The sequence below is a fragment of the Anolis sagrei genome, chromosome 4 (genome assembly GCF_037176765.1).
Source record: "Anolis sagrei isolate rAnoSag1 chromosome 4, rAnoSag1.mat, whole genome shotgun sequence".
Classification (NCBI taxonomy): Eukaryota; Metazoa; Chordata; class Lepidosauria; order Squamata; family Dactyloidae; genus Anolis; species Anolis sagrei.
The window spans coordinates 90,331,133-90,348,936 of NC_090024.1; the positions used below are offsets into that span (position 1 = coordinate 90,331,133).

General features: G+C 41.3%; 1 protein-coding gene across 2 annotated transcripts in view; it reads left to right on the forward strand.

Moving 5' to 3' along the window:
• PIGN (phosphatidylinositol glycan anchor biosynthesis class N) overlaps positions 1 to 17,804 on the forward strand; it is a 123,691-nt gene that overhangs the window by 70,420 nt on the left and 35,467 nt on the right. For both annotated transcript variants that reach the window (XM_067467529.1, XM_060774706.2), the window contains exons 20-23: positions 3,998 to 4,106; positions 12,372 to 12,474; positions 13,881 to 13,983; positions 16,949 to 17,035. In XM_067467529.1, the coding sequence (XP_067323630.1) occupies positions 3,998 to 4,106; positions 12,372 to 12,474; positions 13,881 to 13,983; positions 16,949 to 17,035 (402 nt within the window). The remainder of the gene's footprint in view (positions 1 to 3,997; positions 4,107 to 12,371; positions 12,475 to 13,880; positions 13,984 to 16,948; positions 17,036 to 17,804) is intronic.

The window sequence follows — 17,804 nt, forward strand, 5'->3', positions numbered from 1 at the left end:
TAATAAATGTAATGATAACATTAATTAATAAAGTAAAATAATAAATGTAATAATAGAGTAGAATGATAAATGTAATAATAATAATAATAAAGTAAAATAATAAATGTAATAATAACAACAATAATAAAGTAAAATAATAAATGTAATAATAATAATAATCATCATCATCATCATAGAGTAAAATAATAAATAACGTATTGAGTGTAAGCCAAGGGGACTTTTTCAGCCTAATAAAAAGACTGAAAAACTAGGCTTATTCTCGAGTATGTACAATATATTAGTCTTTAAGTCAAATGCCTTAATGTTATTGGTTAGGATAGGAAAACAATTGAGAGCAACTTATATTATTTTTTTATGTTCTCAATGAATTGTCACATGGAGGCACATTGGGCAAAGTTCATTAAACAAGCATAAAACTCAGTGCCAAATATCTGCTGCTTGATGATCTGCTCTAATTACCTCTCTAATCTCTAACTCTGAAAGCCTGGAAATGGACTTGTATTGACAAATCTCTGCCTTAAATAAACTCTGTTGGAAGTCTTCCTCCTCATTATTTCCCCCCCCCCTTTTTTTGTTCTCCTATTTATTCAGTCTGGGTGAAATCGGGCATGAATTACAGTTATGCAAGTATGAATCAACAGTTTGGCGCTGGGAGTTGCTTCTGAGTTTATGGTGACATCCAAAGCATACTGGTGTTATACAATACTTAATATGCCCAGGAATATGTTAATAAATGAAATTTTAAGCAGCACATGGATCCTAAACCTTCTGCCTTTAAAAAAATAGACAGTGATGATGGACCTCTTTCAGCCCAAGGGACAAATTCCATTTCAGTTATCCGAGACTGCATTCCAGAGGTGGACAGAGCCAGTAGCAAAAAGGTGGACCAAAATACCATAATATTATAGTTTAAAAGTCTTCGTGCCAGAAGCTACAGTCACGGATCTGCAAAACCAGACCAGGGTGATTGATGATAAAATGTCTTGGATATCTCATTTATGGGGTCACCATAAGTTGAAGTCATCTTGATAGCAGTTAACAACAACAGGCTAAACCAGGGGTCCTCAAACTTTTTGAACCGGGGGCCAGTTTACTGTCCCTCAGACCAATGGAGGGACGGACAATAGTTTTTTTAAAAAAAAAATCAATAAAAAAATTCCAATGCACATTGCACATATCTTATTTTGCTATGTGGAAGGGCCCTTAGAGGGGGTTCTCTCTAGACCTCTTTAGGCAGTAATTCCAGGAGCAGAGAATGGGAAATCTTCCTATTTCTAGTCTGAACAAAATCTGGCTACCAGTATTTAAAAAACTCTAAAATTATAACTGTAAATAAAGAACAACACTCAAACACAGGGGAACTCCAGACAAGAAACCATCAGGGCCAGCTAATCACCTCTCAACAAAGGATTCTCCCTAAAAACTGTCAGGCTATGAAATGGCAATCAAGGTGGCCAATTGAAACATTCATACCTACCTCCAGCAGAAAAGAGTTCTTTCTCCCACCCAATTTTCCTGGTTATAGGTTTTCCTCTGACATGAAATCCAGTCGTGTCTGACTCTGGGGTGTGGTGCTCATCTGCATTTCTATGCTGAAGAGCCAGCGTTGTCCATAGATACCTTCAAGGTCATGTGGCTGGCATGACTGCATGGAGTGCCGGGGCAGCCTCCCTTGGCAGGCTCCCGCCGTCCATCGGGCGTGACGGATAGCGTGAGCCTGCCAAGGGAGGAGCAGCCCCGTACGGCCAACTTGCGAGTAAAACCCCTCGCAAAGGGTTTTACTCGCAAGTATGCAGCGTGGAGCAGCTGCCCTTGGCGGGCTCCTGCTGTCCGTCGGGCCTGACAGATAGCGGGGGCCCGCCAAGGGAGGAGCAGCCCCGTGTGGCCTACTTGCGAGTAAAGCCCCTCGCAAGGGGCTTTACTTGCAAGTAGGCCGCACGGAGCAGCTGCCCTTGGCGGGCTCCTGCTGTCCGTCGGGCCTGACGGATAGCGGGGGCCCGCCAAGAGAGGAGCAGCCCCGTGCGGTCTACTTGCGAGTAAAGCCCCTCGCAAGGGGCTTTACTCGCAAGTAGGCCACGCGGAGCAGCTGCCCTTGGCGGGCTCCCACTGTCCGTCAGGCCTGACGGATAGCGGGGGCCCGTCAAGGGAGGAGCAGCCCCGTGCGGCCTACTTGCGAGTAAAGCCCCTCGCGAGGGGCTTTACTCGCAAGTAGGCCACGCGGAGCAGCTGCCCTTGGCGGGCTCCCGCTGTCCGTCGGGCCTGACGGTTAGCGTGAACCAGCCAACGGAGGGGCACTGTGTGGGGGGGAGGCGCTCCTCCTCCGCGGGCCGGATAAGGGCCCCTGGCGGGGCGGAAGTAGCCCGCGGGCCGTAGTTTGGGGACCCCTGGGCTAAACCATAGGAGAGACATTTCAGCTTTTTAGAATAGGTTCAAATCCTTACAAACACTTGGAAGCCTCTGAACAATATTATCATTGGGAAGGGAGAACAACCCGGAGGTCAGAATTTGTAACCAGGAAAGCATGATTGAGCCCAAGGTTGGAGTTTTCCATCCTTGGGTTTTCATTATTTTGCATTCTGCACTCAAATTGCCTGGGAGAATTTTCTGGGAGGATTTCCTGTAGATGTTATGGAATATGTTTGTGGAAAAAAATGTTTGTATTGGTTTGAGCCTAGTCAGTATATTTTCAAGCTCCCCACCCCACCCCACCCCAAAAGCAATTTGATATGATCAAAAAGATGAAATTAGGACCATTGCGCTTTGGGTTACTTTATTAGACCGTTACCTGTATCTTTCCTGGAATTTGGACAGGAAATCTGTTTTTGTTTACTAGCCAGTCCAAATTCCAGACTTCTATAACTAAGAAAACCCAGTACTCGTGGAAGCTTAGGTAGAAGACAATAAGTATAATGCAGGAAGAAACAAACTTGCTTTTGCTTTTAAGAACCTTGTCACACTATATTGTTATAGTGCTATATTTTCACTAACTGCTATAACAACATCCTAAGGGATCCTGGGATTTGCCATGTAGGCAGGAACAAATTCTGAGCCAGAAAAAAAAAATATCTTGGGCCTCCAGGAACTAGAAAGCCAATAATGCCACCAGATGTTGGCATGGCAATTAAATGGAATATAATGTGGTATATTGGTTTGGACATTGAACTACAACTCACAGAGTATAATCAGTGTTGGAATCCCTGCTCAGCCATAGGAAATGCACCAGGTGACCTTGGGCAAGTCACACACTCTCAGCCTCAGAAAAAGACAAAGACAAACCCAAACCTTGTGGTAGAGTCACCTGGGGTTTCCATATGGGAACAGTAGAAGTTTTAGAATTGACAAAACTGTATCTTTATAATGCTACATGAATTATGTGAGGGGCATATAGACCCGGAAATAGTTGGTGTAACAAGGCAATTGTAGTATGTCAAATGTTTTGAAAATAAAAAGTAAATAATATATATATATATATATATATATATATATATCGTTATGAAATAGTGGATTGGTACACGAATAATCTAGTTGATACATTTGTTTTGCTGAGCAATAAATAGGACAAGGAAAGTTAAAGTAGAATATTTTCTAGTTTAATATTTAATATTTATTTGGGTTGGAAATCATATATTGTCCAACCCCCCACCTCCTGTGAGTTCTACTATTTGTCTTCCGTTTACTCTGCATTCTTCTCAGTAATTCAGAAGATATGTTCTCACATGTGGGACTTCCTACATGTTTGCATAGATAGGTACAAAGAAGCCTCGCAGCAAAAAAGTAAAATGATCCCACCAGAAACTTCTGTGCATTACAACAATTTAATCAGACATTTTAATCATTGGTGTCATTGTCAGCATGATCAGGTGTACTGCAGTGTACTTGCATGACCTGCATTCTATCAATTCAAGATTTGTTTAGGGAAATCTTTAATGAATAAACCTTCATCACTGCAGCCACCCAAATGAAGTATTTTTTTACATTTCTTCCTTTTCTTAATTAGTTGCTGAGCTTGGTGCTGTCAACATACGTGGTGAACAACACTCATCGCAGCGTTCAAAGCAAGCAAGGATTGCCTGTAATCAATCAGATTATTAGCTGGACAATATTAGGTAAGTCTAATCTATCTCATCTGAGATGATCTAAAATATAGATCTGGCAGGTAAGGAGGGTGAAACTTGGCTTGCTGGTCTTTCTGCCAGTTGTACACATGTCCTATTGTTAGGAATTTAACCTTGACTCGCAGCAGCCAGCCCTAAGAAAGATTATACTCTGTGATTATATATAAAAATAAATATCTGCCAGTATCATCTGGAAAAGAAGAGGCAGAGCCAACACATGTCTATATAAGCACTATTGATATACAAGCAGTCTGGTGTTTGAGGATAATAATGCAGAGTAGTGTTAATGAAATGTTTCACTAACACTTGTAGACTTCAGATTAGAGGCTGAATACCTTTTGGATATTTCCCAAAATTCCCTATCCAGGATAAACCTTTTGTTTTGGAGATTCTGGAAGTTGAGGTACCCAAAAGTATTTTTCCTAACTCTAGTTCACATATGTAATGTAGTTGCTGGTAGACTGAGGCATGCAACAGGACCTGGAGGTAGAGCTTCATCCTGTGTAAGCACTTCTGGGTTCAGTTCTTTGCACCTGCAGTTCAAAGGGAAGGAACAGGTCTGAGACCTGAGAAAGTTGTTACTGGTGTAAGCCAATGACAGTTGATTGCTAGATGTGTGATATAGTGGTTAATAACTCTTAAATATAGAGCACGGAGAACCAGGTGTACCAGGGAGTGAGATGGAATTGGAAGGCACACTAATAGATCAGAGCTTTATGGCTGATGCATTAAATCCAGACATTCCAGCCAATCAATTTAACAATGCAACAAAAACTGCCCTGGAAGTTGTGGCACCATCAAGATCTTACTTAGGCCCCTTCTACACTGCCATATAAAATCCAGATCATCTTCTTTGAACTGGGTTATATGGCAGTGTAGACTTGTATAATTATTTTCAAAGCAGATAATGTGGATGATCTGTTTTGATAATCTAGATCAGAGGTCCTCAAACTAAGGCCCAAGGGCCGAATACAGTCCTCCAAGGTCATTTACCTGGCCCTCGCTCAAGGTCAACCCAAATCTGAAATGAGTTGAAAGCACACAACAACAACATCAATCCCATCTCATCACAAGCAGTCCCGTCTCATCAAAAGCAGGCCCACACTTCCCATTGAAATACTAATAAGTTTATATTTGTTAAACATTTTCTGCATTTTAATTATTGTATTGTTTTAAAGGGTTTTTTTCTGCACTACAAATAAGATATGTGCAGTGTGCATAGGAATTCATTCATGTTTTTTTCAAATTATAATCAGGCCCTCCAACAGTTTGAGGAACTGTGACTTGGCCCTCTGTTTAAAAAGTCTGAGGGCCCCAGATCTAGATCATATCACAGTGTGGGAAGGGCCATAGTGTGACCAAAGCCAGAGCTTCATACAAGCAGCCCCTGAGGTACAAATATACAACTTACATATGACTCATAATTAAGAACAGGGGTGAAATAACAGGAAGTGCAAAGAAATCTAGCCTTAGGAAGGGAAATTTGTTGGGCGAGTGGGTTTATTAACAAAAGACCCTCCTCATAAATATACAGCAGAGTCACTTATCAGCAGCAGCGTTACTCAGCACCAGTAGCACAAAGTGATATAAAGAACAAAAACACACAGACCAATATTATCTCTTCCATATGAGGCTTTTCTTTGTTGTAGAATAATATGGTTACACTATTTAAAAGAGCAAGGTTTCTATAACACAAATAAAGTTCTTTATACTTCCTTCATTTCTTCCATGCTGGGCTTCTTTCTTATGCTGATAAACAGCTTCACTCTCAGAGCCTTCTCTCACACCAAACTTATGCTGGAGCTTCACACAGTAGCTTTTTACACACAGCAGTCTTTATACTGGAACTTTACACATGAGCTTTACACATATGTGGCCTTTAACCTGGGACCTCTCTCACCAAAGCTTCTCTCACACAAAGGTTTACCTCACACTCCTCAGGATAACACTAGCTTTGGCTCACTGACTCTAACAGGCTTTAGCCTACTAACTCTTTCAGTGCTTGACTCACATTTCTGTAATTAAAAATACCTAGTACATTTTTTATATTTCTGATAAAATTCAGTGTCTCCACTGAAGCTTTCTCACTAATCCTTGGTTCCAAAAGAAGTCAAGTTTTTCAAAATCAAATTGTCACAGTGAGGTGAAATTTTCTGAACAGGGACACAGACAACAAAACAAACACCACAGGGGTGTTAACCCTTCTCTATGCTATATTCATGATCAAGTCATATATTTCATCAATGATTTGTCACCTTTAACACGTTAGTGAGTCCAGTCACTGCCTGTGATGCCAATCCTTTATTTCAGAATCTCTCTGAAAGTCAGCTGACCTTCTTTGATCAGAAGGTGATCTCAATTGTTAAAGCATTTTTCATAGCAGTCCCATTTTTGGAAGTTAAGTATGATGTGGGCAGTCATGACTCATCCCCCCTCCCGCCCTCCTCCTGAAGATAGGGCTTCCATATTAATGTTCCTAGGGCCACCCCATCTTCAGGAACTGGATACAACCCCAGTGATATTCCCTTGTCTCACACCAACTACTGGGGACCTTGGTCCCCATCTTCAGGAGCCAGGAGTGGTGTGGATGGTGATCTCTCACCTCCCCGCAAAGATTGCTGGTTGCCTCAACTTTGGGATGCTGATGTGGAAGAATAAGCTTAGGAATAATTAAATCCATAAGTGTAAAACCTGTGAATGTGGAGGGCAGGCTGCAGTGTTATATTTTATTACCTTGTCCTTGATTTTATATGATTATCTGTCTATTATTGTTGTTATTGTTATCGTTGTCATCTTTAGCATATTCTCACTCAGACATGACACTCACAGGGATTGTTGCACCAATTGCAATCTCTCACTGTCCTTTACTTTTCAGTGTTAAGGGATGGGTAATGGTAGAAGGAAGAACCACACATGCCATCCTGAAATCCATGGAGGAGAGTTAGAATATTTTATTTCATTTGAAAATAAAGATATCTCAAGTTCCAGTTTTGGGAAGAAGTCCCAGGAGATGGATGAATGGATAGATGGATGAATGGACAAGCAGAGTTTGATTTGGGTTGCTGTAAGTTTTCTGGGCTGTGTGGCCATGTTCCAGAAGCATTCTCTCCTTTCACCCACATCTATGGCAGGCATCATCAAAGGTTGTGATGTTTATTGGAAAGTAGGCAAGTGAGGTTTATATATCTGGAATGTCCAGGGTGGGAGAAAGAACTTTTGTTTGCTTGAGACAAGTGTGAATATTGCAATTGGCCACCTTGATAAGAATTTAATGGCCTTATTAGCATTTAATGACCTTGTAGCTTCAAACCCTGGCTGATGGCTGCTTGGGAATCCTTTGTTGGGAGGTGTTAGCTGGCCCCGATTGTTTCTTGTCTGGAATTCCCCTGTTTTTTGAGTGTTGCTTTTTATTTAGTGTCCTGATTTTAGTTTTTTTAAATACTGGTAGCCAGATTTTGCCTCAAGCAGACAAGAGTTCTTTCTCCCATCTTGGACATTCCACACTTGCCTAATTTCCAACAAGCCTCACAACCTCTGAGGATGCCTGCTTCTGGAACATGGCCAATACAGCCCAGAAAACTCACAGCAACCCAGTGATTCCGGCCATGACAGCCTTCGACAATACAGAGTTTGATCTCATACCAGGTGGCTTTATGTGTTCTCCTTGCCAAAAAGCCTAGACAGGTTTGATGAACTAGAGAAACATCGAACATTTGTCCCCAAATACTACACTGTTTCTGTCAACATTTTTGTTCTTTGTATACGAAACCAAAACAGGATCCTTCTCAAGTATGGAATTTTCCTTTTTTGGATGACAATTCTAAGTGATACTTGTGCGTTTATATGTAAGCACAGAGCACAGCGATTCTGCTTTTGCCAGCTGCTGCCGGTTAAGGACGTGTTCACTGACCCCTGTAAAAGCTTTTGCAGGAGGTGGAAGGGGTGGGGTAGTCAGCTTGCTTGTTTTGACTGAGCATCTAGGAAACTCACTGCCCTAGGCTGGCTACTGACCACCTTTGTTTTTGTCCTCCCGCTCCAGTCCATCATCAGTGCCATGGGAGTTAGGTCTGACATTGCCACAAGATCAAAGATAGAAATATTGCACGTTCCGCTGTAGAACTTTGTCAGAAGAGCCAGACTGGGTCTTATGATTTCCCTCTGACATCCATAAAATCTTGATTAGGCTTTCCGATGTGAAAAAATAGGACTTTCATTGTCCTTCGTGCTCAAGGTGGATACAGCTTGCTCTGACATTACCTTTGCTTTCCTTCTTCCTCCATCTCATATTATACTTGGCAATAGCCAAGTGTGATAACTCTGCTTCTGAGGCTCCTTCTACACTGCCATATAATCCAGATGATCAAGTAGATAATCCACATTATCTGCTTTGAACTGGAGACCCCTTCTACACTGCAATATAAAATCCAGATTATCTGCTTTGGACTGGACTATATGGCAGTGTAGACTCATATAATCCAGTTCAAATCAGACAGTGTGGATTATCTGTTTTGATAATCTGGATTATATAGCAGTGTAGAAGAGGCCTGAGTCTACACTGCTTTATAATCCAGTTCAAAGATGATATTTTGGATTTCATATGGCAGTGTAGATGGGGCCTAAATTACAGCCAGGGACGAGGTGAGGGAACTAGGGAAGCAACAGATACTCACTCTAGTTTCTCAAAGATGTTGTTAGCTTTTGGTACTTGCTGAAACATAACTAAAAATAAAACCAGTCTATATGCATGCATGGTTACCTGCAAACAGTTTAGGATAGCATGCAAGAAAATATATAAATAATATTTATATTAACCCTTTCCAATGTCAGAAATATAACTTAATGGTGTATCATTAGAAAATGTTGACCATTTCCGCTACCTTGGCAGCCATCTCTCCACAAGTCAATATTGACACTGAAATATAACACCACATGAGCTCTGCGAGTTCAGCATTTTCCCGAATGAAGCACAGAGTGTTTGAGGACCGGGACATCCATAGAGATACAAAGGTGCTTGTTTATAAAGTTATTGTCCTCCCAACCCTGCTATACACCTGCGAGACATGGACTATCTACAGACGTTACATGCAACTCCTAGAACAATTCCATCAGCATTGCCTCCGAAAAATCCTGCAAACCTCTTGGGAAGACAAACGGACAAATGTCAGTGTGCTGGAAAAAGCAAAGACCACCAGCATTGAAGCGATGGTCCTCTGCCATCAACTCCGCTGGACCGGCCACATTGTCCGGATGCCCGACCACCGTCTCCCAAAGCAGTTGTTCTACTCTGAACTCAAGAATGGAAAACAGAATGTTGGTGGGCAGGAAAAGAGATTTAAAGATGGGCTCAAAGTCAACCTTAAAAACTCTGGCATAGACACTGAGAACTGGGAATCCCTGGCCCTTGAGTGCTCCAGCTGGAGGTCAGCTGTGACCAGCACTGCTGGTCACAGCTGAAGAGGCACGAATGGAGGGTGAAAGAAAGAAATGTGGCAAGAGGAAGGCCCGTCAAGCCAACCCCGACCGGGACCGCCTTTCACCTGGAAACCAATGCCCTCACTGCAGGAGAACATGCAGATCAAGAATAGGGCTCCACAGTCACCTACGGACCCACCAGTACACTGATCTTGGAAGACTATCCTTCTCGGACAATGAGGGATTGCCTAAGTAAGCATGCAAGAAAATATAGGTGGCACTTCTTGTTGAATTCTATGTTTTGTTTTATATTAATTTTTGTTTTAACACTGACTAATATGGTGTGAAAACTAAGTGTTTTTTATTTTAACCCCCCCCCCCGCCCCAAAGGTATGTTTCTGCTGAGATCATGCTTTCCCCTGAGGAGATTATATCTTCTCACCTGAAAGGTGTGGCTGTGTAACCTTAGGCAAACAAAGGCCGAGTGTCATTACTTATCAGTGATGGAAAAATGATTTTCACACTCTCAAAGAGCCTATGCTTTTTGTTAATACTTTATTTATATTACTGAAACTACATTTAGTAGTGTGCATCGTTTGAGCCACAACTTACCAGTCATAAAGCCTGGTTTGTGGTTGGTGAAATAATGCCTCTTCTATCAAAACTTGAGAAATGACTGATCAGTGATACTCTGGACTTTGTTCTGGAAACTAGGCCATTAATATGGCACAATCTAGGACAAGGTGGAGAAAGCTCAGCCTGTGTGCACGCCATGTAACCTCCTTCAGGTGTTTCTTGTGACTCGCAGCCAACTCCACTGTCTTATGCCGAAAAAATGCTTTATTTCTGGGTTTTTTTGGTCGTGTCACGAGCGATTTAAGAAACTGCAATTCGCTTCTGGTGTGAGAGAATTGGCCGTCTGCAAGGAGTTACCTAGGGGAAGCCCGGATGTTTTGATGTGTTACCATCCTTGTGGGAGGCTTCTTTCATGTCCCCGCATGAGGAGCTGGAGCTGACAGAGGAGCTGGAGCTCACCTGTGCCCTCCCCGGATTCGGCATAGGGGTTCAACCCACTGCGGATCTCCAAGAATGGCATTTTTGGTTTAAACCAGCATTTGGCAAAGTGTACTCCCAGACTATGGGTTACACAGTCCCATATCCCAGAATATCAAGGCAGAAAATCCCACATTATCTGAGTGTGGACTCAGATAACCCAGTTCATAGCAGATAATGTGGAATTTTCTTCCTTGATATTCTGGAATATAGGGCTGTGTCGAAGGGCTCTTCGTCTCCCTCAGAGTCCTTCCAGACGGACCCAATATCCCAGGATCTGATCCCAGGTTTTCTGATTTAAACTGGATTATATGATTCCGCACTGCCAGATAATCTGGGATAAACAGAAAACCTGGGATTATATCCTGGCATATGGGGCCTGTCTGGAAGGGCCGTCAGATTCTTGGTCCCTGGTCCATCAATCTCCTAAGGCCCTAAAAGGTTTTTGAAATTTTTTTGCTTTGTTCAGTTTTTGGGCTTAAATGAAGACAGAAGTCTGAACCACAATTGATGGAAAGATGCTGTAACGGAAAAGCTAATTATAATGGAGTATTTTTGTCTATGTTTATTAGTGCTGATATTATGGCAAGGGCAATCAAGAGCTGGTTACATTTGATTGGTCATTGTGTTACCATTCTACCATGCAGTAGAAATGTATCCATTTTAGAACTGAAGTAGAAATGTATCCATTTTAGAGTGGCTAGCAAAAAGGGGCAGAGCTAGAAGAAAAAAAGAGGGAACCTTTTAAAAAGTAGTTGAGTCTCTAGCCAGGAGCTAGAGGGAAGAGGATTGATATTTAAGTTTGTAGCTTCCATCGTTGTACTGAAGTAAAGAAAAAACTAATATAAGTTTTCAGTCAAACTATTGATAGAAGAGAGTGACTAAAAGTCATAAGCTAACCAGCCAGGAGGTTGAGGAGAAATATATTTTGGAGAAGAATGTGGCTTAACAGAGTAGAAATAAGTTAAACTGTTTTGAAAGTTATGTAGTAATAATGTTTATGTATTCAAAGGAGCGAAAGACAGTTGCAATAATATCCAAGTGGAACTGAAGTAAAGTACTTTGTAACAGATAAGCTTATGTGCAAAAGAATTCATAAATAAACATTTCTTTGTTTCAACATATATATTAAAGTCTCGTGTCAAGTTACAGGACTAAAGTTACATGGCTGGAAATCAGTTGGATATTATAGTGATGTAACCTGTGAGGAAAAGCTACGTATTGACTCCAGGTTTGGATTACACATTGAAGAAATATACACAGACATCTAAAAATTGCATCCTGTAACAAACACATATAAAGATAGGCGACACAGAGATAATGTGTTTCAGGCTTGAACTACAAGTCACTGAGTTTGTGAGGTTCGATTCCTCACTCTCCTTGTATTGCTGTACATGCACATACATATATCGCTACTATTAGTTCATCTGGCATGTTTAAAGCCATGTATATGGATCTAACAAAATGTTAGGATACAGAAGGGAATGAGCTGGTGTGGGCACATTCCGGTAACTGGAAGATGCTGGCTGAGTCTTCTTGAGAAGTGGGCTATAGAGAGCCGTTCTAAAGCTGTCCGGGAAACTGTCATTCAGACAAATGCATCTGTTTGACTGTATGATCGAACAATCAAATTTTCATCAAGGAGGAAAGAAAGAAACCTCGTGACTGCCTCTTTCTTGCATTTCTAGCTTCCAGGAACCTGAACACAAACCATTCTTCCTAGCCTTTGAGAACCACTGAAGAGTTATTCACCTATTTTTGCTTTGACAAACAATATTCTCTTTATTGCAGCTTCGTCCTTGATAGTACCACTGCTAAGCCCCACATTTCTCTTCCTGCGGCTGCTGAGCATACTTCTTTCCTTGATGTCACCATACCTTCTGCTTAGCACAGGGTAATTCTCTTCTTTATAAATGAAATTCTAGTGGTTCCCCCCCCCCCCCCATAGCTTATGCTATTTGAAGTCATATATTTTATTTTATTGGACTCTTACAAGTTTGCCATTGTGTTCCAACAATGTGTTGAGGGGAATACATGAAATTTGGAAACTGCTGTAGTTCCAGGCAGGCGGATTAAGCATAAGCATTTAACAAGCATTTAACAACAATCCCCAGGCTTTTTTGGTAGTCCAAAAACACAAACATTGTTTCGGTAATACTGGCAAAATGTAAGAGCTGTTCAGCAGTTGAACTTTCTGACACAGAATGTGGAAGCTACATCCTTGGAGGCTTTTAAACAGAGACTGGATGGCCATCTGTCAGGGGTACTTTGATTGTGCTTTTTTTGCATGGCAGCAGGTTGGACTAGATGCCCCTTGTGGTCTCTTCCAACTTTGTTATTCTATGATTCTATGAAAATATGTGCAAAAGATTAGAGCAGTGGGTCCCTAGATGTTTTGGCCTTCAACTCCCAGAAATCCTAACAACTGGTAAAGTAACTGGGATTTCTGGGAGTTGTAGGCCAAAACATCTGGGGACCCACAGGTTGAGAACCACTGGATTAGAACAATGTTTGTTAAAAGTAGATGTCTGTTACTCATTTTTTAGCATCTCCAAGATCACATTCACAGTTGAAATTAAGAATTGGAAATTATGGCACCATCTACACTGCCATATAAAATGCTTTGAACTGAATTGTATGGCAGTGTAGACTCATACAATCCAGTTCGAGGGTAATCTGGATTATCGGATTTGATAATCTGGATTAAATGGCAGTGTAGATCCACCGTAAGAGAACTCTCAAATAAGTGCAAAATGTTTTGCCAACTCTCTGGCATGACTGGGTTCATCAAAACTATATACAAAGGACGTGTATAGTTCATTGACTTGTATATTTCCTTGACTATAGAGATCACATCTTCAGTTTGGCACCAGTTGCTTGATAAATGGTCTTACACAAATCCCTTCCCCAAGACCCCTCACATAAGGGGAGATCTGTTGATAAAATAAGGGCCCTTCCACACAGCCATATAATCCAGAATATCAAGGCAGATAACCCACTGTATATGCTTTTAATGGGAATATATGATAGTGTGGACTCAGATAACCAAGTTCAAAACAGATATTGTGGGATTTTCTGCCATGATATTCTGGGTTATATGGCTGTGTGGAAGGGTCCTAAGGGTCCCTCTAAACTGCCATATAACCCAGATTGTCAAATCCACATTATCTGGTTTGAACTGAATTATATGAGTCTACACTGCCATATAATACATTTCAAAGCAGGTAGTCTGGGTTTTATATGTCAGTGATTTGATTTCTACCTTATGTTAAGTTGCTGTCAAACTATATATTCATATAGGTATGAAGCCCTTTTCCCTCTGGCATTGGCTTTGTTGATGTTTGTGTGGATAAATGTGGAGAAAGAAGCAATACATCTTCATGGAGCCTCACTTAATCCAAAGGTAATGAATGCTTCAGTATAGTTACAGAGGGTCACTGTATCTCTTCAACCCCCCCCCCCCCATTACTCCCTATAATTGTCTGTTTTTTTGTATCTGTGGTGCTGGTAATATGGTGGTACCTAGCTATGGCCTGTTAGAGGCTACAGCGGTGATTACAACGTAGCCAGATCACCTGTAAATTGAATTATTTATTAAAATATTTATATCCTGCCATATATCTGAACATCTCAGAGCAGCTAATGAAATTAAAAAAGGAAATACAGTGCAACCCTCTAGCCACCTATTCTATATGCATAGTTTCATTTATCCATGCTCCAAAATAAATAAATAAATATGCCATTCTGTTCTATGATGATCAAGTCACAGCTGTGTCTGATGCTGGATATCATATTTCAAGAATACTGACTAATTGGAACATATCTAGAGGAGCACAGTGAAGTCCTAAGAGAAACAGCTGAAAGACTTCAGGATATTTAGCCCAACATAGATAATATTAAAGAGACACAAGAACTGAAGATGGAGCAGACATGTCCTCAGTTGTTCCAGCTTGGAGGACTAGATTCTACCATTAATGGGTAGAAACTGCAAGATGGTAGACTTTGGCTAAATATTAGGCGTTTCCTAATGGTAGGAGAGAAATACTGGCAGGTGCAATGTTGTAAGCCTATAAACCAATGGGTTGTTGTAATTTTTTGGGGCTGTATGGCCATGTTCCAGAAGCAGTCTCTCCTGACGTTTTGCCTGCATCTATGGCAGGCATCCTCAGAGGTTCTGAGGTTTGTTGGAAACTAAGAAAATGGAGTTTATATATCTGTGGAATGCCCAGGATGGGAGAAATAACTCTTGTCTCTCAGTTCTTGTGGGTTTTTTCGGGCTATATGGCCATGTTCTAGAGGCATTTCTCCTGACGTTTCGCCTGCATCTATGGCAAGCATCCTCAGAGGTGACCTCGCCTCTGAGGATGCTTGCCATAGATGCAGGCGAAACGTCAGGATAAATGCCTTTAGAACATGGCCATATAGCCCGAAAAAACCCACAAGAACTGAGTGATTCCAGCCATGAAAGCCTTCGACAATACATTGAACAACTCTTGTCTGTTGGAGGTAGGTGTGAATGCTTCAGTTGGCCACCTTGATTAGCATTTAGTGGTCTAGCATTTTCAAGATGTGTCTTCTTACTGCCTGGGGAAATCCTTTGTTGAGAGGTGATTAGCTGTCCCTGATTGTTTCTTGTCTGGACTTCCTCTGTTTTTGAGAGTTGTTTTTTATTTACTGTTTTGATTTTAGGGTTTTTAATACTTGTAGCCAAATTTTGTTCATTTTCATGGTTTCTTCCTTTGCGTTGCAATTGTCCACATGCTTGTGGATTTCAGTGGTTTCTCTGTGTAGCCTGACATGGTGGTTGTTAGAGTGGTTCAGCATTTCTGGACCAGTCTAACAATTTGTGTTCTCAAATAATATGCTGTGTCCAGGCTGGTTCATCAGGTGCTCCGCTATGGCTGACTTCTCTGGTTGAAGTAGTCTGCAGTGCCTTTCATGTTCCTTGATTCGTGTTTGGGTGCTGCGTTTGGTGGTCCCTATGTAGACTTGTCCATAGCTGTAAAGTATATGGTAGATTCCTGCAGAAGTGAGAGGATCCCTCTTGTCTTTTACAGAACGTAGCATTTGTTGGATTTTCTTAGTGGGCCTGTAGATAGTTTGTAGGTTGTGTTTCCTCATCAGCTTCCCTATGCGGTCAGTCGTTCCCTTGATGTATGACAAGGACACTTTTCCTCTGGGCTGATCTTTGTCTTTACTCTTGTGGCTTGTTCTCAGTCTTGCAGCTCTTCTGATGTCTGAGGTGGAGTATCCATTGACCTGTAAAGCACAGTTTAAGTGGTTGAGTTCATCTTGGAGGAGGTGGAGCTCGCAGATTCTTTTTGCACGGTCTGCCAGGGCTTTAATTGTGCTTCTTTTTTTATTTGGGTGATGGTGGGAGTTTTTATGTAGGTATCTATCCATGTGTGTAGCCTTTCTGTAAACTGTGTGACCCAATTGTTGATCTGGTTTGCAGATGGCTAGAACATCTAGAAATGGCAGTTTCCCTTCATTTTCTTTCTCCATAGTGAATTGGATGTTTGGGTGGATGCTGTCAAGGTGGTCCAGGAACCTGTTTAGTTCTTTTCCATGGCTCCAAATGGTGAAGGTGTCATCCACATATCTGAACCATATAGTGGGCTTTTTTGTTGCTGATTCCAGGGCTTGTTTTTCAGTGTTCCATGTGGAAATTTGCTATGACAAAGCTGAGAGGGCTCCCCATAGCTACTCCATCTTCTTGTTCATAGAATTCATTGTCCCATTGGAAGTAACTTGTGGTGAGACAATGGTAAAACAGAGCTCTGATGTCTTCTCCTCACAACTTCTTAGGATGCCTGCCATAGATGCAAGCGAAACGTCAGGAGAGAATGCTCCTGGAACATGGCCTTACAACCCAAAAAGCTTACAAAAACCCAGTGATTCCAGCTATGAAAGCCTTCGATAATACATATAAACCAACACCGCACAGGAGGGAAACAAGTTTGTCTGCAATTATGATCTGGTATCTCAGTTATTTCCCTCCATACCCCACTAGAATAGAACTGCAGAATCAACTTTTGTGAACTTTGAGAATATGTCTCTTTCTAGTACGTGCAGGTAAGGGAAGAAGAAATAGTAAAGCAAATGGAGAGGTCAGGGAGTTATTTCCTTACCTGAGGCGGCAGCAGTTTTTCCACTTGATCATCCTCCTTGAACGATAACTTTCTTGAGAGAGTCATTAAAGTATAATAAAACTGTAGGAGAAGAGGCTTTCATTGCAATACAGGCTGGTTTCTCTGAAGGAATTGCTCTTTAATTTCTCATTTGCTCCCTGGAAAATACGCCTTTTAATATCAATCTGATACCAACTGATGTTTCCTTTATTGATTTCTCTTATGCTTTCTTTATAGCTTGCTGCGCTCAGCTTTTCAAATGCTACTGATATAACACAGTTTCGACAACTCCATGTGGACGACATCAGGCGATCGTTTTTCTTTGTATCCTTGTGCTCTTGAGCCAAGATGTTGTTGAGAGGACCTCCGCTCACAGCATAAATGTTTATGCAATAATTGAATGAGTTTCCAGTACCGATTAGTATGAATATTGTTTTCAAAATAAAATAAAATAATCCATAGTTGTTGCTGGGAGGAGACACAATAGATGGGGCTGAAGCTAGTGGTGAGCAACCCCATCTATTGTGTCTCCTTTGAGTCCCTCTCGGGGGTGAGAAAAGCGGTATACAAATACTGTAAATGAATTAATAAGAGCAAAATAGGTGAGCACCCTCTGTTTTTCTCTGCTCCCCATCCGGCAGGCTTTTTGTGTCAGAAGCAACTTGAGAAATGGCAAGGGTGGGAGAAAGAACTCTTGTCTGTTTGAGGCAGGTGTGAATGTTGCAATTGGCCACCTTGATTAGCATTTAATAACCTTGTACTTTCAAAGTCTTGCTGCCTTCTGCCTGGGGGATACTTTGTTGGGAGGTAATTAGCTGGCCCTGGTTGTTTCTTGTCTGGAATTCTCTTGTTTTTGAGTGTTGTTCTTTATTTACTGTTTTGATTTTAGAGCTTTTAAATACTGGTAATCAGATTTTTTTTCTTTTTCATGGTTTTCTCTTTTCTGTTGTAATTGTCCACATGCTTGTGGATTTCAGTGGCTTCTCTGTGTAGTCTGTACTAAGCTAACAAATAATAATAATAATAATAATAATAATAATACTTTAGTTATAACCCGCTACCATCTCCCTAAGGGACTTGGTGCGGCTTACAT